Here is a 19,393-nt window from a genome sequence, read left to right on the forward strand (position 1 = left end):
GGACGCTTCAGGCAGATTACAACATTTTGGTGTTCAGTATTGTTGTTCAGATGTTAATATAGTGACTCATTCACTTAGTGGCATCTTGTTGTAATTATCACTGCCCACAAATTGTCTGCTGTCTGATTATTGGTCTTAAAGAATCCCAGTAGAGCATGTTGCACTGCATGTTCTTTTTGCCAGCAAATACTATTACCTTTACAAATGGCGCACTCCAGTGCCACCTGGTGGTCATGAGCTGGAAAACACACCGCTCACTGTACAACACCAAACCTCGGCTAGCCCACATAACAACACTTGATAGCTCTTTGGCCCTCTCTCCGCTCCCTTACGCCTGGGTTTGTGTCCCTCCTCTCTTCCCGTAGAGCGAGAGCGCGAATGACGAGGGCGGGGAGGGGGAGTACGTCAACTTGTACTCATCCAGCCAGGCCAATGGAGAGCTGCCTCTCTCCCTCAGAGTAAGTAGCTGACCGCCACGGGTGAAAGGTCGATTCCATTTGCAGCATCCCACCGCTTCAGGATATGAATCAATTCGAAATGCAGCAAGGGATTGGAAGCCGTTTGACTGGCAGATATCACTCACAAAAATCATCTGTTGCGCCGAGCAGCTCTCATTGATTCATCTCCCGAACTGAAGATGCAGAAATGGAATGTGAATGCAGCCAAACCTGACTGAGCATGACTTCAGGTTCACGGGTTTGCCTGCAAAGGGACTCATGTGCTGTGGTTGGTGTCTGTGGAGAAAGATGTCCATGTGTATGTTGCTCTGACTGCCTGGCAAGGTGATTGCTGTCTCTCTGGCTGCGCTTCAACTGTAACGAGCATTTAACCTTGTTCCAATCTAACACCTGACATGGGGCTGCTCTAAAAGGGATTCTCAATGGTTCACCGGTTTTCAATTTTCCAATAACATTCCCCCATAACAGCTTATGTGCTCTTGTGCATGTGCGACAGCGTACATGTGTGTGTGGTGGTGTTTGTACTCCCTTGGGCCCAGCGCGTGCGTTTGTGGGTGTATTTTAGGCATGTTTGGGCTGTGGTGTGTGTAACTGTAAGTGAGAGCTAGTGGATGTGTGTGAGATTGCGTTTGTAGTTTTACATTTGGTGCAGTTTCAGTGTGTGTGAGTTCTACCCTCTGGTGTCTTTCTGTTTTGGGTTACTGAGGAAAAGTTGCATTTTACCATCACCTTCAACCCTGATCTAAGTCCAGGGATAACATCCTTTGTACACATAGAGATCCAGACATTTGTACAAAGCATCCATCCTCTCCTCAACCAGAAGTGTAGCATGCACTGTTGGTTCATCCGATCTCATCAGTAGCCAGCCTTCTGTCACTGCATGGAACCACTCACCAATGATGTTCCATGTAACCTACAGTACAGATGTTGATTATTGCTTTTCCCTACATTGATTAGGAAACGATCACAGCTGATGATGTACTACAAGACCCCACCCCTCAGATGCCATCCACCAACAGCAAAGAGGCTTTGGACAAGGAAAGGTACGGGTCGTAAAGATCACATCCTGTTAGTTACACTATCATAAATAAATTGTTTACAGTATGTGTACATGTTAAACATGTGACCATTATATGACCAGAGCATGTGGATTTATAGATATGGCATCTCTTTATGTATAACTAAGTATGAAAAAGAACAGAACGTCACTTGTAGATGTGCTGATAAAATCATGCGTTGAAAAGTTAAAGGATAAATTCACCCAAAAAAAAAAAGTTCAGTCATTATCTACTCATGCCCCCTGAAAAAAACTTATAATCTGAGAAGCTCAAATCAATAACTGTTTGATGTTTTTGCTTGAAAACATGACTGAAACTATTTATTAATGAACAAAATAGTTGCCAATTTGTGTTCTGTCAGCTCTACTATACAGTATGGCTTTGGGACACGGCTACGGTCACCACTGTCTTAGAAGGCGGTGAGTGTTTCTGTTCTGATGACAGTTGTGTATTTGCTTCAGGAGGCAGAAGTCGACTGAGTCGGCTGGGAGCGACGAGGAAGACGTGGACGAGCTCTCCCTCATAGACCACAAGGAGATTATGAGCCGGATAACACTAAAACAAGAAGTAAGTCAACAACGTCCATCACTGATACCGTGCCCTGTTTTAAGGAATCTGCTGTGACAGAACTGTTCAGCTCCAGCATACAAAGCACATTTTATCCTGTTAGTGCAGCGAAGGCTAAAGGTCACTGTGAGTCACTCAGATGTGAAATCAGATCCAGAGATCCACCACTGATAGCCGCTGCTGCCCTCTGGAGTAAACTCTGCGGAACTGCACGGCTGAAATTGAGAAACCGCCCTCCTCCTACGCCTCCTCCTCCTTCTTTGTCCTGTGTGGTGCAGTCTGATAGACAGATGTGTGAAAATGCTGCTCACCACTCTGCAAGGTTAGGGGCAATGTGACAGCAATGATTTACAAAAGGAGATAGGGAGAGATCAGATATAGAAGGCAGGAAGATTCACAGTCTGTGATGACATTTAGATCTGTTACAGAAGACATATTGCAGTGGTGGGGCTTTTATCACACACAAGTCTGACTTTTTCTTCGTCATCAGAGGAGCTGGTGCAGGACAGGGAGAGGTGGGGGCCTTTCAGAGAGAAAAAAACAGGCAGATGAAGGGAAGGTGCAAGCTACATTTTGGGCTAGACTGCATCACTCCACATCAACTCTAACCACTCTTTTCTTCTCTCTCTTGCTTCCGATCTCATCCGTCTCTCTCCATCTTTCTGTCTGGCATTCATTTTCTCTTAATATCTTTGCATCTCGCTCACTGTCCTTATTTTCCCCAGAATGATGATGGCCCAGACGTTCGTGCTGGATCAGGAGATATTCTATTAGTCCACGCTACAGAAACAGACCGCAAAGGTACAGTACAGACCACGTTAAGACTCGTACTCAGCCTGTGTGTTTGTATGTTACTGGGCTTCAGGGTCACTGGAGCAGCTTTGTTTTGCTCGCTTGACAGACCTGCATTCATTGTCTATTCAAAGACAGATTTATTTTTTATTTGTAAAGTCTGATTCTTGAGTTTGACTGATGTGTTTTTACTTTGCTAATCTCCTCGTCTGAGGAGCATTTGAGACAGCCTCAGTCTCTGTAATGTGTCAGTCTGGGTTTGCAGCCTTCACGTTTGATGATGTGCTTTCAGCTTTAGTTAGTTAATTGGGAACTTTGGCTGCACTTCAACTGAAATATGCTGCTTTTCCCCTCTGTTTTTGCTCGACAGATCTTGTTTTGTACTGTGAAGCCTTTCTGACAACATATAGGACTTTTATAACCCCCGAGGACCTCATTAAGAAGCTACACTACAGATATCCTTTTCAAATCGCTCAACGTGTCACTCTGAACTTAATCATTGTTTTCTTGGCAGAAGGCTGTTTTTCTCTGCCTAGTGATGTTTGTTTTTTTTAAATCCTTATTTACTAAGGAAAGACTTCTTTATCTTGTTTGCTCTCAAAGATAAATAATCAAAGATTGAGACTTCCAGAAAATCCCTAATACTCTGCTGATGGATACTGTTGGGGACTGTTTGTGTTTGTGTGCCAGGGATCATGAACTTTAACCCTGAGATTTTTCCTGTAATTATCTAAAAGCTAGCTCCCCGGAATCAACTTCAATGTGTAATGTTTTGCCACTGTTTTAAAACATGCTAGCAGCATGACTCCAGAAATGGCATTGTTGATCTGTTGGCTCACCACTTTGTTCCAGACAGACATTTAAACATCGAGACGGGTTGCCATGAAACTTGGCACAGACATTCATGGTGCCCAGAGAATGAATCATTATGACTCCCATGAATTTTATTATATATTCTGCAAAATATCTCAATATGAGATCATGAATCAGATGAATAGGTGCAAATTCTGTGCAGATTTCTATGGTGTCCAGATGATGTGTCCTTATGACTTAATCCCCTGATGAGTCCTCTGGCGCCATAAATTTGACATTCAAGTTAAATGTCTCAGCAACTATTGGATGGATTGCCCTGAACGTTGCGGACCTTCATGTTTCCATCCAGGATGAATTTTTATTACTTCGGTGACTTCTGACTTTTCGTCTAGCTCAAACTTCAGGTCAACATTTCAGAACAAAGTTGTGTGTTTACAGGTCTCGAAGAGTACTTCTATGTGAAAAAGGTGGAACAAAGCCTTTTGTGGCAGGAAGCTGCGTGAAATTTGATAAATTGCCGCCAGTGATGCCACTTTATGGCTGGGTTGCATTGTGGGTAATGCAGGCGCCAGGTTTTGAAAAGTAGAATTGGGGGAGTTGCCATTTAACAGAAACAACTGTTTTTGTTCAATGACTATAACTGTTATTGAAAATAAGTACATTTGTTGTTTTAACAAACATCAGAACAGAAAAGAGAAATGTGTGGGGTACAAGCTAAATGATTATTCCCTTTTATAGTGGAAGGATGCACATTATTTTAAAGGAAAACTTCACAATATCATAAATTTGCAAGAGAGTAAACTCTTGTTTATCACGTTTAATTTATTTTGTACAGTATTGTTTTATTGTCCTTGACCACAGTGCACATACACTAGGTTCTGCCACAGTCCGGACACCTTCAAGAAGCGAGTCAGCAAGAACACGTTCTTTGTGCTGGTTCGTGTGGTTGATGAGCTGTGGTGAGTAACACGGAATTCATTAATAAAAATCATGATGTTGAAACATAAGAATAAAAGTCATTCATATTAGTCTTATTATCTCGCTCACAGTGAACTGGAGCCTTAAATTATGTTTATTTGTACACAATCATCCCAAGAGCTTTATTGTTATTCTGCTGACGGCTATAATCAGAAAAGATGTCCCCATTTCCGTGAGAGCGTCCGGAGAGCTCTCTTTGTTCCAACATCTCCCTTTAATTCATGTTTTATCACAACAACCACTTAAATTGCTTTTTGCCTCCAGCTTGGTGGAGCTGACGGAGGACATCTTGAAACAGCTGATGGACCTGGTGTTCACACTGGTGTGCAATGGCGAGCTCAGCCTCGCCCGTGTGCTCCGCAAGAACATCCTGGATAAGGTGGAGCAGAAGAAGCTGCTGCGTTACACTAACTCCCTCAAGCCACTTGCTGCCCGAGGGGTCTCTGCAAGGTACTGTTGGGGTCCAGAGTCGGGTTCCACTGATACCAGTATGGGATGTGTTGAGTCAGTACCTTCGAGGATAACGAACAGTGTTTTGTTTGACATTTGATAATGTTTCAACTGAATCCGATATTGAAATACACTCCACAACTCTTCTCCACATGCTTTATTCCCCAAAACATTTTAGCTATGTTGCCTTCATCAGGATGATGTCTGAGGTTGTTTCCGGTTTCCAGATTCAGAAATTATAAAATGAGTATAAATACAACAAATGTTTTAGGCCGTCTAAGATGAAAGCTGACAATTGTGAGAAAAAGAAATGGTAAAAATCTTTCATCTTCAATTCAAAATGGTGGTTCGGGATCTCACTCTACCAACAGCAGAATTACTCAGGCCTTTGGCTGCCAAAAATGATCTGCAATACAATGTCAGAAATCCGACTGTGACAGGAAAGGACCAGAATACCCTGGCCAGCTCGGCATTCTTGAATAAAGAAATGGAAAATAGGAAAAAAATAAGCTTTTTTTTGTCAATAATCCAAATGATTAGTGACTTTTAAAATTTTACCAGCCACTCCCAATGATTACCCCTGTCTTCGGCTGGTGAGTGAAGCAAATCTACAAAAGCTACTAAAGCCACTTGCATATTTGCCTAGCATTTGTACTTTGTACTAGTGCTAATTTATTTATGCCCTGCCTGCATGAACAGATCAGATGGATGACCTGAGGTGATAAAAAGCCTCTGCTCTTTATACGTAATATGACATTCCTCGAATTGATATCATGAAATCTGTAACCAAGATTGCAAACAAGATTTAATCAGACACATCTGGCACAGTGTGACATGCAATAAAGTCACACAGTCATCATTGTTATTTCAATCTCAAGGTGCCTTTAAAGCATTTAATCACCATTTTTTTAATTACCAAGCAGCAAAATGTAGTACTCATTTAACCAATTTTTCAGTAGGAGTAGGATCACTTAATATTCATGTATCACAAATGTATTTTAAAAAAGAGCAGGTCATCAATGACCACAATGTTGGCTGTTCAATCCCCACCCCCTCCTGCCCAAATGTTGAAATGTCCTTGGCAAGACACAAAACTCCAGGTTGCACAACTGGATAAATAGGGAGGGTTGCGTCATGAAAGGCACCCAGCATAAAAAATCCTATGTCAAATCAAATTTGCCGATCATAGAATCTGATTTCCTTGCTGTGTTGGGCAGGGCCCAATGTGCCAGCGAGATGGAAAGAGATGATCTGCTGTGGCGACCCAAATTAGTTAGAAATGCAGAAAAAAATAGATTCACGCTCTGAGATTAACTTTCTGACTTTCTGTAAAGAAGTTAAGCTGCACCACATGGACAGACCTGAAAGAGTCCTTTCTGTCAATCGGTCCTGTGGCTACATTTAATGTAATGCAATGTAAAACTTTAAGGTGAAGACTAATACTTTGTGTGTCCTCTCAGGCCTGGAACTCTCCATGACTTCCGCAGTCACGAGATCGCCGATCAGCTCACTCTCCTCGATGCGGAGCTTTTCTATAAAATTGAGGTACAGTTGCTTCTTTGTGTTAATCCTCCCAGTGTTTATGGACATTAATTGTGTTTAGACACTGAGCTCCAACCCAATCATTTCCTCTTCCTGTTTTCCTTCAGATTCCCGAGGTACTGCTTTGGGCCAAGGAGCAGAATGAGGAGAAGAGTCCGAACCTGACTCAGTTCACAGAGCACTTTAACAACATGAGCTATTGGTAAGACCCCAGACCACAAGCTTCATGGCCTCAATTGGTATTCCTGGCTTCCCTCTTACACCATGTTGCCCACATAAATGTTTACACCACCACACTGTTTGTTCCTCTTTATCCTGCAGGGTCCGCTCTTTGATAATCCAGCAGGAGAAAGCCCAAGACAGAGAGAAGCTGCTTCTCAAGTTCATAAAGATAATGAAGGTTCGTCACATTAGACTCAAAAATCCTAATTGTCATGTCTTTTCATTGTTGTTTAACATTTTCTTTTAACACATTTATACAAATTTCTTCTTGCAGCACTTAAGAAAGTTGAATAATTTCAACTCCTACTTGGCAATACTGTCCGCCCTGGACTCTGCCCCCATCAGGAGACTGGAGTGGCAGAAACAGACCTCAGAGGTGAGAGGATTTTGAGGATGTTGCCAAGATCTCCATCTCAGAATCTACACATCTATTTGTATTGATCATAGAGAAGTATCATGATTATGTCTAACGCTTTTCTCTCATATTATTCTATCTGCTCATCCATCTATCAGGGATTGGAGGAATATTGCACGTTGATTGACAGCTCCTCCTCCTTCAGAGCATACAGAGCTGCTCTGGCTGAAGTGGAGCCTCCATGCATCCCGTACCTGTAAGTAAACAAATGTATATGCGCATGTCTGCCTCAACTGAAACAGGAACTTTATCGATTTTCAACCAGCTTTGTATTACTACAATGTTGGTCGTATATGTAAATTCAAAATTATTATCTACATTTTGCCTGCAAAAATCCACCAAACGACACAAAACGTCTCATCTAGCACCAATTTCAAAAATATTTGCATCTTTCTGCTGCACACACAGTCCAGTTATATGCAAGGGCCATGTTTCCAGCGGTGAAATACTCCTTTAACACAACTCCTCCTTCTTCCAGGGGTCTCATTCTCCAGGACCTGACCTTCGTCCACCTTGGGAACCCTGACCTCATTGACGGGAAGGTCAACTTCTCCAAACGCTGGCAGCAGTTCAACATCCTGGACAGCATGCGGCGCTTCCAGCAAGTGTAAGTTCACTTACAGTACGATGAAAGGATGCACATAATGTTGATGTATTATTAGAGAGCTTTGTGGACATCCATCACAGTAATAAATGTCATCATTTGTTTGCCACTGGCAGGAAATACAATGTATGCCTTTCATTAAATTTTAATATTATAAAGCATCACTGCCATCTCCACACAGGCTGTTTATTTCTTCTCACTGAGTGAATGACTGAATTAATCAAACTTCGACCTCTTCTCATCGCAGGCATTATGAGCTGAAGCGCAACGAAGACATCGTCTCATTCTTCAACGACTTCAGTGACCACCTGGCGGAGGAGGCGCTGTGGGAGCTGTCGCTGAAGATCAAGCCCAGGAACATCACCAGGCGCAAGACGGACCGCGAGGAGAAGACCTAGGGCCCGTGGGCCTTTTCCAAGACTGACCTCCAACTGTGCTTCATGACACTAACTCCACTTTACTACAGACTGAGAGAAAAGACGAATGGAAGCTATCCGCTGGAGCTAATGAGAGACTCATTGTGGGGGATGCTGAACAAACTACAGACGACTGAAGCGTGGCTGAGGTTTACAAAGAGCTCCACGGCTCTGGGAGATTATAATTGGGATTACTGCGGCTCTGGCGTTTAGACAGGGGGAGAGATTCAGTGACTATGGTGAAACTGGGAGGAAGCCTGGTGCCAAGGAGGAGTGACGAGTCACACAGAGCGGACAGGGAGACGCTACGGAAATAACCAAAGTCTGCTCCCTGGGCTCTCTGTTTTAGAGTGGAGCTGTTGCGTGTGTGTGAGATTGAGCTGAATGGTCCATTACTCCTCGAGTTGCTCCTTCCTCTTCCTTTATGTATGTGCCATTTGTTGGTCATCTTCTGCAACCCTCTCCTCGACTCACCCCCCGAACAGCAGAACCTCCAGAGCCGCCTGCCCTGAACTGTGACGTCAAGACACAGGCCGCCTACCTGAGAATCTGCTGTGGGGGGCTGTGAGGAGATTTGAACTTGAAGAGAGGATGACCGTTAGAGACTGAGTTTGTTTTGAAACATTTTGTGTAAGAATCACGTATGGTTATGAAATGTATTATATACAGTGCTCCTTTTGTTCTTAAAAAGGATGTTTATGCTTATGAGAAGAGCTTAGCTTCTCCCAAAGTGCCATACATATGTGCACTAAAAAAAGCAAAGCAAAAACACAAAAAGATAAATTACTAAAGATGCTGTGATCTATGTATGTCATACTGAATCATTGTGTGCCGTGTTCAGGTGTAGAGAACCATCAGGCAGTCACAATCACATCCCAGTCCAATGTCGGTGTGTGAACGAGTGTTTGCGTGCGACTGAAGTCCTCGGCGACTTGTGTGTTTGTCATTCCAAAATGTGCTGTAGTAAAATCATTTCGATCCCTTTTTGGGATAATGGTCAAAACCAACACATCACACTGTGCTATCAAACTCCAATAAAACAAACAGCTCTGTTTCTATACACGCTCTCAGAAGTTTCATTTTCATTTCAAGTAACATTTCATAGAATTTCCATTTATTGTTGTACAGAATGGTCAGTGGAAAATGAACTTAAAAATTAAGGCATGTATTGAACTGTAAATCAAAGAGGAAGCACTTGATACCACTCAAGGTGTGACATTACTTAAAGGATGAGTTCACACAAAAATAAAAACTCAATCATTATCTACTCACCCTCGTGCGGGTGGAAGGTCGGGTGAATTTTCACAGCAAAACAGCGTTAAAGCATTCTCCTCAACAACTGAAGTTGTTGGGGACTTGTTTTAAAATGTTATACAACCGCAAAAAATATTATTAAATACCCTTGACGTACGGTCAAGCTTGTGCACCCACTTCAAACGGGCTGTGTATTATCACTTTTAGCTTAGCAGCTCAAGTGAAGATTTTGGTTTTAAAAAGGGTGTGAATAAAGTCTTATCAAATCAGTTTACATCTCGGGTAATCTGGAGACTTGGATTAAGGTGTATAGAGCCAATTTTTGGTTTTGGGTATTTTTACATTCTAAAACAAGTCCCGAGTACAAGTACAAGTAAGGAGAATGCGGCAAAACACTGTTTTGCTGTGAAGTTCCAGAAATGTTTTGTGAGCTACAAAACTGTTGGCATGTGGGTGAGTAGATGATGACTGAATTTGCATTTTTGGGTGAATTTAACACGCAGCCATCTGGCCAGATGTGATTTAAATAAGTTAAAGCACACAGGAAACGCCGCAGGATAGCAATACCAAATAAGAATTCAAATAATTTAAATGGAATAATCCAAAATGAAGCCATAAAAAGCAGATATAAATATAGGACAAAGTGCAAAAGCTCGACTAAAATTAAACATTTAAATACCCCATAACCCTCCATATCAGTAACAGGTCATCTAACCACAGTCAACACTGAAAAATCAAACCATATTATGGAAGACTGTTACAAGTGAAAAGACTGTTATATTATATATGAGTATTAGCTTGATGCACCAGTAATTACGGTAAAAGATGAAGAGGTCACAGCATTGAATGCTTGTACCACTGTGGGATTGTGGATAATCTTTCCTTTAAAAAATGCCGCAGCGGCTGAGATTGGCATCGCAAGTTGCCGACCCATCCAGCACAATTCAGTAGCAACGATCTGAAAATCTCTAAGCTCATATCATACAGTCTGGACACATCCGTCCACCCGCTCAGTCCTCAGTGAGGCCGACAACTGGGCTCCAACAGCACCCTCTTCCCTGGAGGATTAGCAGCTCCGTTCTGCAGGTCGCTCTGCTCGGCGATGGCCCGTTTTAAGGTCCTCCCGTTAATGGACCCGCGCTGCCATTTGCAGATGTCACCGTTCAGTATGTCTTGGATGTGCTGCACGATGAGGTTGATGGCCACTGGTGAAAGACGGATGATTTGTAAAGAATTCATGCTGGAAAAACTGGCAGAAAAAGCATTTTTATCATAGGGAACACTTACCCATATTGTCAACTCCCCTTGGAATGATGACATCTACATACTTCTTTGTCTGCAAGAGAAACAAATGTCTTTAGATATAAGGGTTGGGAAAAAAAGGCACATGATAGGGCTGTTCTTGTCTGTTCGATTAATGGATTAGTTGTTTGATCTATTAAGTGTCAGAAAAATGGTTAAAAATGTCGATCTGTTTCCCAAAGCTTAAGATGACATCCTCTAATGTCTTGTTTTTGTCCATAACTCAAAGATATTCAACTAACAAGTCATAGAGGAGTAAAGAAACCAGGAAATAGTCACATTCAAGAAGCTGGAATCTTCAAACTCCTCTTCAAGCTCAAACTGATTAATCAATTATCAAAAATAGATGCCGATTATTTCAATTGTTGACTCCGTGATGATCGTCATACTTACAGGCAAACAAAACTCTTCAAAAGCAGGCTTGACGAATGTTGTGTACTGAGTGAGAATCTGTTCCAGGTCCCTCCCTCTGCTCATGTCTCGCAGAACTACAAATGAAATGAGGTGTTTTAATATGCTGTGGCAACAACTAGAATATTGTACACGAGGGAGACATCGATACCTCTGCGAGACAGTCTGACGTCTGAATCTGTGTCCACAAAAAGCTTCATGTGAAACATATCCCGCACTTTCTGCGGGTAGAAGACCAGGATCCCCTCAAAGAGGACCACATCCGCTGGGTACACTGTGATCTTGTCTTCCAACCTGGAAAAACAAACACGGTTTATCATACAGAGGCAGCAGTGAGGAGAATTATTAGATCTGTGAAAACTGGCAAAAGATGTGAAATTCTTCCTTCATACCTGGAATGAGTGACAAAGTCGTACGTCGGCACTTCAACCACCCTTCCCTCCACGATGTCCTTCAAGGTTTTGTACATTAGCTCATTGTCAAATGCCTCTGCAAGATATCAAAGAGAGTTGGAAGAGTAGATGTTAGTGTGGAGACCGTTTGGAGCAAGTTTTCTTAACTGCAGAATTTCCCGTTGTCGTCAAATATCTTTGTTTCTGTAACTTGAAAAGGAGGATTGCAGGTTCCTTCCTAAAAATATGTGACAGTTTGGATACATACCACAAACCGTTCTTCTCTTAATTAAAAAAAATGAATATGAATGTTTTTCTAATACACATTATCAAGAAATGATGATGCAGAACCCTATAAAAATGTATAGATAGACCTATATTATTATCAGAAGTGTGGAACATTCCCAAACATCATGTATCAGTCAAGCTCAAGGACACAGTAATCTAGTACACAATGACGCAATGTTGAGTTCAAACACTGATGGGGAAAAACTGTGTATATACAAGGATTCATTTCAGGGTCTGGAGTGTGCTATGTGTATTGCTCAATATCAGTCTATTAGAGGAAGATCCAGTCCAGTCCAACAAAACAGTCCAATGTTATTTTTGCTGCTGATTTCATGATCTCATATTCCAGTAACAGAATAACCTCTGAGGAAATGGACACAATTACACTATAAGAGCATGCAAAACAAGAATAAATCCATGTCAGGATTAGGATGTAGACAGGTGGGAAATGTGTAGTATTGTTGTATGTTTACAAACACATCAATGCACAAGGACTCAAGGAGGAGGAGGAGGAGGAGGAAAAAGACCACTGTGGCCTTACCTGGGTGATCAAAGTTGTACTGGCCCTTCAGAGCCTTCGCCTTCTGATCCGGAGTCAGGACCCTGTAGAAGCTGTCCTGGCTCACTATAGCCACCTTCCTCTGGCGGTGGTCCACCTTGTTCTGGCCCAGGAGCTCCATGATCTTGGCGCAAACTGTTGACTGTGGCAGAAAACGTCTTTCACTCAACTATTGTTATTTATGACCCGTCACACTGCTTTATTAGGTTACAATATCTGTAACTTTGTGGGAACAAATGTCTTTAAGTTTGGAGGGAAGTGCGTTATCAGTGACCTTCTCAGTGTAATGTTTATCAGCTGACTATCCGCTGGCGCTGCGAGGGAAACGAGACATTTATTACAGCAGCTAGTTAGCCGCATGAAGCGTTAAAAGGTCACGAAGAAGTGTTGTCAACAGGCCAGAAATGTAATGACTGAATGTTCTCGTGCGTTAATGGATAATAACAAGAAAATATTAGCTAGCTGACCGAGGGGGGCGTGACAGCCGCTTTGACAGTTCGATTAGTGCTAACGTTAGCACTGCTAGCTACACGGGATGCTAATTTCCGTCATCGGGAGATCCTCGGGCTGAAAATGGACTGACCTTGCCGCTGGCGGTTCCTCCGCTGACCCCTATGAGGAAAGGACGATGCCGGGGCCTCTCTGCCTCGTCTAGGGCTCCGACAGCATCCATCGCAGTCCTTTAGTTGAGGAAGACTGCAGAAATCTAGATAGCCCGGCTGCTTGCTAGCTATCTATTGCAATAACAACGCGCAGTTCTCGCGAGAGCTCGCGGTCTTTCAGCAAAAAAATATCAACACAGGAGGGTTTGGAGCGGATTGCATTCAACATTTACAGAAAATAACATAAATCACTAGTTATACACATTTTGAGCCGAACTGCATTCAATATTTAGATAAAATATAATGAATTACTATCTCCACACATCATCGGCACAATTTAGTGTTTACTTTTGGTTGTAGTTAGACACTTTTTGAAGGGATACTTGTCTTTTACTCATTAATGTGCAATCACACACATTAGCGATTAATTTGTGTTTATTATGAAATTAAATATACACATCTTGATATACATATACACAGTACAAACACAGTATTATTGTTTTTCTGGGTCACTGTCTGATTTCTCTGTGTCTTCAGCATGCTGTGACTTGTCTTTCCTGGATTCATCCAAAACAATCTCCAAAGCAGCACTTCCTTCAACCCTCCTCACAGTCTCTCCTTTGGCAGCAAGGATTTCCTCAATGTTTCTGAAGTGTAAAAAAAAAACAAAAAAAACACACCATATGAATCACTCAGAAATATACTGTGCATGCAGTATCAAAGATGCCTGATTATAAACACCTTATTCTCCTTAGACATGCTTGAAGGGCTGCAGATGTGTTGTTTGTTCACATCGCTTGTGTGATGCATCCTTTGGCAAAAGGAATAAGCTGTGAATAAGTTACAAAAAGTTGTAGGCCAGAAATGTCAGTATTTTTGAGGTCATTTAAAAGCAGTCGCCATTACAGAATCTGTCCACCAGAGTGCACTACCGAGTTTATTTTTGTACTGTAAAATGTCCATCTGTACATATCTTAACAATTCATTAACTGGTGAGACAGAGATAATGATTACAGGAAATAAATAGGGTATTAAAATAGCCAAATAGCTAACAGCCTTGGTTCTCTGTCCCATTCAATAACTGCAGATTAAAACCTCAGTTCAGACAAACATGATGATTCAACGGTTCAGTCTGGCTTCCACCATTCAGAAATATATCCAGAATTAGACCATTTCTCCCTAACAAACATCTGGAAACTAAGATTTATAATGAATAAGATTTTACATTATGTTCCTCCATTATGGCTGTGCTTTGTAAACTTGTAACACCTGTTGTGAACTCTACAAGTTCTCTGTGTAGACTATGTAGACTTGTTAAAAATTCAGTAAAAATACACTTCTCTTTTTTAAAAGAACTTGTTTTTTTATGATTTTATTTGTTTTATGACATTCTGTTTTACTCTCTTTGTGTTTTCTGTTTCATTTTCTATGTTGCTTGTAACTTTTTTCATTCACTTGTTTTATTCACTTGATGTTTTATTCGGTTCTGTAAATAAAGCTTATTGTTATTAAACAAATCAAAATGGTTGTTAGTGTTATTTCTTTTTCAAAAGTCCGTCAAAGCATCAGATCTTTTTTTTTTTTTACTTTTTAAACTCAATTACTAACTCAACAAATATCACCAAAATACTGCAAGATAATTGGATTCATTAAAGTTAAAGTATAAGTGGTATAAATGGTTGTGCTTTGGACCACGGTGAAGTTAGTTTTAGGTTGGTTTTGGACAGACATTCACTCCGTAGACACCCACCCCCCAACCTGCTGCCATCACTGGGTGAAACTGAGGAAGAGACACTCCGGAGACGCCCACCTCAGTTTCACCCAGTGATGGCAGCAGGAGGACGGTTAGCTCGCCTCCCAGAACTTCGTGCTGTGCTTGAGGCTGACTTAAATTCAGCATTTCTTCTCAATAGCTTCCATGTCATGTGACCCAGTAACTCCAAACCAATGCTGAATTGTATGACTAAATGGGAAAAAATAAGACACACCTTTTTTGATTACATTTTACTGCTTCTTCTATCAATATTTATTATGAAAATACAGCATTTTTCTTTTCAATAGCGTCCATGTCATGTGACCCGGTGACTCCAAACCAATGCCAAATTGTATCACTACACAGGTCACACAGGACACACCTCTTATCAATGCATTTTGCTGCTTCTTCTATTTTATATGAATATTTTGAATTTTAGTTGTATTTGTTTCTTCTTCGTAATTCTCTTGACAATAAACAAACATACCCATATTGTGCTTCTCAAAACTGTAAACACGTTGTTCAGTTTGCTACAAACACTTTGCTATGTTGGTGTGTCCTATGTGACCAAAAATAATAGTGATAAATATAGTGATAAAATGTGTCTTATTTGTCCCATTTAGTCATACAATTCGGCATTGGTTTGGAGTCACTGGGTCACATGACATGGAAGCTATTGAATAAAAAAGTCATTGTCTTATAAAACATTTTTTTGCAAAATAAATACATAACACATTATAAATCAAAATAAGTGTGCTACATTAAATCAGTTTAGTATTTTTTGTATTTTTTAAATCGTAATTTTGACTAATATCATCAAGTCAGCATGAAGACACATTGTTTTTTGTGTAAATCAAACAAACAATAAAGTAATTTATTGATGGTCCCTAAGTCAGCCTCCAGCGGAGCGAGGTTCTGGGAGGCGAGCTTACCGTCCTCCTGCTGCCATCACTGGGTGAAACTGAGTAAGAGACGCCGCTGGGTGTCTCGGGAGTGAATGTCTGTCCAATATCCAACCTAAAACTAACTTCACCTCGGTGTGGGACGGATGTCGTTATGAATAGATGACACATTCTGCTTTATGTTCAGATACACCACCAACCTCTTCCCGTCCAGGTCCGAGAACCAGCCGAGGTTATCAGCGATGATGTGGTGATTCTTACACCCTGGACATGTCACTATCACAACTCCTTTATGGTAAGCCTGCTTGGAAATCATCTGCATGGACCTGGTAGAGCAAACCTGCACAGGTGATACAACCAACATGTCAGATACACAACTTTTAAACACCAGACATGTTGTTTTCTCACTGAATAAGTCCAAGCTCAGGTGTACCTTGCAGGTGTAAACGAGCTGATAATGTTTTGACTCGATCTTTCCAATAGCGTCACCTCTGATACTCGGTGAAGTTGAGAATCCTTTATAACTACTGAGACGAGCTTCACATCTGTCAGCGGGTGACAAAACATGAGAACAACGCTGGTCCTGTGAGGAGAGGGGACCCGTCCTGGCTGCGGTGGTCGGCGGGCGACAGGTAAACACGGCAGAGAGTCGAGACGGCGCTGAACGACTGTGATAACACCGAAACAACCGGCGGACAGTCAGCATCGTCCACGGAGAATCCGATGAACGCAAAATAACACAACATTTATGCACAACAGACATGGCAATTGATGTTTAAGCATAAACGTTACAGGCGATTTCATCACATGGAAAGAGTGGAGACGTTCGGTTTGGTTTGTCGCGGTCTGATGACATCACACGTGTCGGTATTTTCAAAATAAACGTTATTAACCCATTGTTAGCAGGTGTTATTTCAAATTGTTTGCTTAAAAGTAGTGTCATTCCGAACAGAAATAAAAGAAAGGATGCATTAGATTCATTTAAATAGATTTGTGAGAGATTTACATTAATCAGCTTGTTTCTAGAGATTCTGAGATGTGTTTGACAATTAAATAGGCCTATATAAAAATGAGCCATTTTGAGGAAATGCAGTATTTACCAATAGGTTACAAATATTTCAGTTGTGGAAAGAAACTAAGAACATTTACTCAAGTACTGTACAATTTTGATGCAGCCTTTACATGAGAATTTCCATTTTATGCTACTTTATTCTTGTAGTCTGTGTAGATATTGTGTTAAAATATTACTCTGGTAAAAGTGAATTACCCATAAAATATTACCCGAGTAAAAGTCTTAAGTACGGTGGCCCTGACAGTCGATACAAAACATCTCAGAAAACTCAACAACAACAACGATGAAATCTTGTGTTTATTTTGAAATGTTTTGCATTTTATTATGTTGTTGTGTTTGGTAATATCTTGTGTTTTGTGAAATGTTGTTTTGTTTTTTGTAAATTTCGTTGAGTTTAGTGAAATGTTGTTTTGTTTTTTGTAAATTTTGTTGTGTTTAGTGAAATGTTGTTTGTTTTTATGAAATTGTATTGTGTTTTGCGAAATGGCTGTGTTTTGTTTAATGTTGTGTTTTACAAAATCTTGTTGTGTTTGTAAAATGTTTTGTGTTTTGCCACCATACTTACATTATCAAAAGTAAAAATTTAACTTTTACTTGATAATCAAATTAAAATCAACAGAAAGTTATACATTTTTACATGTATCTATAGACACTATGGGTTTAGTGATTATTGGATGCAATATTCAGCAATTTTCTGATTATTGGAGTCTGTATTTTTTGTCCAATTGCCAATAAAATCAATTAACTTGAAATGGATCTACTCTGGCTGTGATGCAGCATGCAATCTGCAAAGAAACTAGTAACAAAAGTCATCAAATAAAAGTAGTCGAGTAAAATGTAGTGAAATAGAAGGCTAAAGAAGCAGAAAATGGAAATAAAGTACAAGTACTTAGTACAGTACTTAAGCAAACATCCTCTTGTGGAGAAGTCATTTCTTTGAACACGACCATCTTAAGCTGACATACAGATTTTAATATCACCTCTCAGATTTCGATTTTCTTTCCAATCTTACAAATATTTCTGGGAATGCCAGTGCAGCACAGATCTGGGCCAGAATCCTGCTGTAGGCCTGTATTAATATTATTATTGTACTGAGTTGTGCAGACTGTTTTTATCACCTCATTGTTTGCCAATGAGTCAGAGGGAGACAGAGAAGTACAGGCAGATAAGTTATAGCAAAACAAATTCTGCCGCTGTCCCACTTGGCGAAGGCCTCGGCTGCTGCAGGAGTGTACAGCTGAGCTGAATGACAATCAGCACAAATGACAAATTCAGTGAGCTTTTGGAGATTGAAGGGTTTGTTGATTCATCCTGCTTGGAGAAGTGATGGGAGCTTGTTTAGGGGAAACTGCAGTCAGTCTGAAACTGAGAACTGGGACTCTTCCCAGTGCTGACACACTGTCTCTGTGGTGAGGCTACGTGTAGTTTTTTATGTATTCCTACATTACTGATGAGAAATAAATAAAAAGTAGGGATGTCAACATAAGGCTTACATGTAACCCTTTTGATAAACAAGGACAGAATAAATACCCTTTTCTTTAGGAACTCAATAACAAATAGCAAGAGATGGAGCTGTCTACACTAAAACACATGATGTCCAAATGCTGCTGGTTTAAAATCACACTCCAAGCTTGTCTATCTTATATTCTGCACAATTAATTTTAACAGGAAGCATCCATTCCCTATTCATGAGACCTAATTTAAGCAAACATTTATTATTTAATAGGAACAGTCTTCTCTGAAAGTTTGATTGTAACCTTTTTGAAATGCATCACTTCAGAAGTGTAGATGATACTGACTACATTTGCCTTCTGGTAATGACAATTAGAACTTTCTGAAATGTTACACTGGTGAGGAGTTAAAGTTTGGCTAAATTTCACTTACACAGTCCCCACAATTATCTCGATATCTGGCTTATTATTCATTTTGTTGTGTTAAATATCGCTTTGCAAGCCTCCCTCTGTACGGACACTTTTTCGGGTCTGGGTTCAGGGTTTGGTTAGAGGCAGGCTTGCAAAGTGAATGGGATGGATCAGAGGTGAAATTTGACCAAGTGTCAGGGTCAAAACTGTTCCTGCAGAAAGTGTTTAGGAGCATGTTTCAGGCCAGGCCAGAGTCTAACAGTTGCAGCTCTACAATGCTTGAGTTACCGGTTTTGGTGAGGGTTCAACAAGAGGTCACAAATACGTAGTTTCACAATCATTAGTTTTATGACAAACTGCGACTTTCCTGACTTGGAAAATCATATTTTAAAATGACAAACATCATATGTGTAGTTAACGACACAACTCAAGCGGGATCAAGAAAACATTTGTCTCTCTATGATCACGATCAGAAATAAGGTCACATTAGGCTTTCGGCTGTTATCATTACGATCAGTGCGCCGTGCTTTTATTTTGATATCGGTCGTGTGTCGGTACTTCCGCCAGTCTCGTGCAGTCTTCGCGAGAGCCGAACAGCCCGCTCGGCTCGTGTCTCGGAGCTGATTTCTCCTCCGTCACTGGTGAGCGGTGCTCCGGCCCGGTGTCCGACCTGCCGCAGCC

General features: G+C 41.0%; 2 protein-coding genes across 6 annotated transcripts in view; one reads left to right on the forward strand and one right to left on the reverse strand.

Annotated features, from left to right (window-relative positions):
* The window catches only part of rapgef1b (Rap guanine nucleotide exchange factor (GEF) 1b), a 45,927-nt gene extending 36,552 nt beyond the window's left edge, over window positions 1–9,375 (forward strand). For 4 of the 5 annotated variants that reach the window (XM_073477421.1, XM_073477417.1, XM_073477418.1 and 1 more), the window contains 14 exons: window positions 366–458; window positions 1,416–1,501; window positions 1,978–2,083; window positions 2,809–2,884; window positions 3,246–3,330; window positions 4,555–4,647; window positions 4,931–5,116; window positions 6,577–6,661; window positions 6,766–6,860; window positions 6,980–7,058; window positions 7,155–7,256; window positions 7,394–7,491; window positions 7,774–7,902; window positions 8,147–9,375. In XM_073477421.1, the coding sequence (XP_073333522.1) occupies window positions 366–458; window positions 1,416–1,501; window positions 1,978–2,083; window positions 2,809–2,884; window positions 3,246–3,330; window positions 4,555–4,647; window positions 4,931–5,116; window positions 6,577–6,661; window positions 6,766–6,860; window positions 6,980–7,058; window positions 7,155–7,256; window positions 7,394–7,491; window positions 7,774–7,902; window positions 8,147–8,297 (1,464 nt within the window). In that variant the 3' untranslated portion in view covers window positions 8,298–9,375. The remainder of the gene's footprint in view (window positions 1–365; window positions 459–1,415; window positions 1,502–1,977; window positions 2,084–2,808; window positions 2,885–3,245; window positions 3,331–4,554; window positions 4,648–4,930; window positions 5,117–6,576; window positions 6,662–6,765; window positions 6,861–6,979; window positions 7,059–7,154; window positions 7,257–7,393; window positions 7,492–7,773; window positions 7,903–8,146) is intronic. The other variant, XM_073477420.1, reaches the window with a different exon arrangement.
* A 32-nt stretch (window positions 9,376–9,407) lies between these two features.
* Window positions 9,408–13,278, reverse strand: uck1 (uridine-cytidine kinase 1). Its single transcript, XM_073477422.1, has 7 exons — window positions 13,105–13,278; window positions 12,504–12,663; window positions 11,675–11,771; window positions 11,434–11,576; window positions 11,265–11,359; window positions 10,857–10,905; window positions 9,408–10,774 (listed from the first exon to the last, which is right to left on the reverse strand). Exons 1-7 carry the CDS (start codon window positions 13,192–13,194, stop codon window positions 10,587–10,589), a joined length of 822 nt encoding a protein of 273 aa, XP_073333523.1. The 5' UTR covers window positions 13,195–13,278; the 3' UTR covers window positions 9,408–10,586.
* Window positions 13,279–19,393: the final 6,115 nt, after the last annotated feature.

This window comes from Pagrus major, chromosome 12 (assembly GCF_040436345.1).
Source record: "Pagrus major chromosome 12, Pma_NU_1.0".
NCBI lineage: Eukaryota > Metazoa > Chordata > Actinopteri > Spariformes > Sparidae > Pagrus > Pagrus major.

Coding starts and splice junctions, on each gene's coding strand:
- uck1 (XM_073477422.1), bottom strand. CDS start 13,194: ATGGATGCTGTCGGAGCCCTAGACGAGGCAGAGAGGCCCCGGCATCGT. Junction 12,664..13,104: donor GAGGAACCGCCAGCGGCAAG/GTCAGTCCATTT, acceptor TTTCTGCCACAG/TCAACAGTTTGCGCCAAGAT. Junction 10,775..10,856: donor AAGGGGAGTTGACAATATGG/GTAAGTGTTCCC, acceptor GTCTTTCACCAG/TGGCCATCAACCTCATCGTG.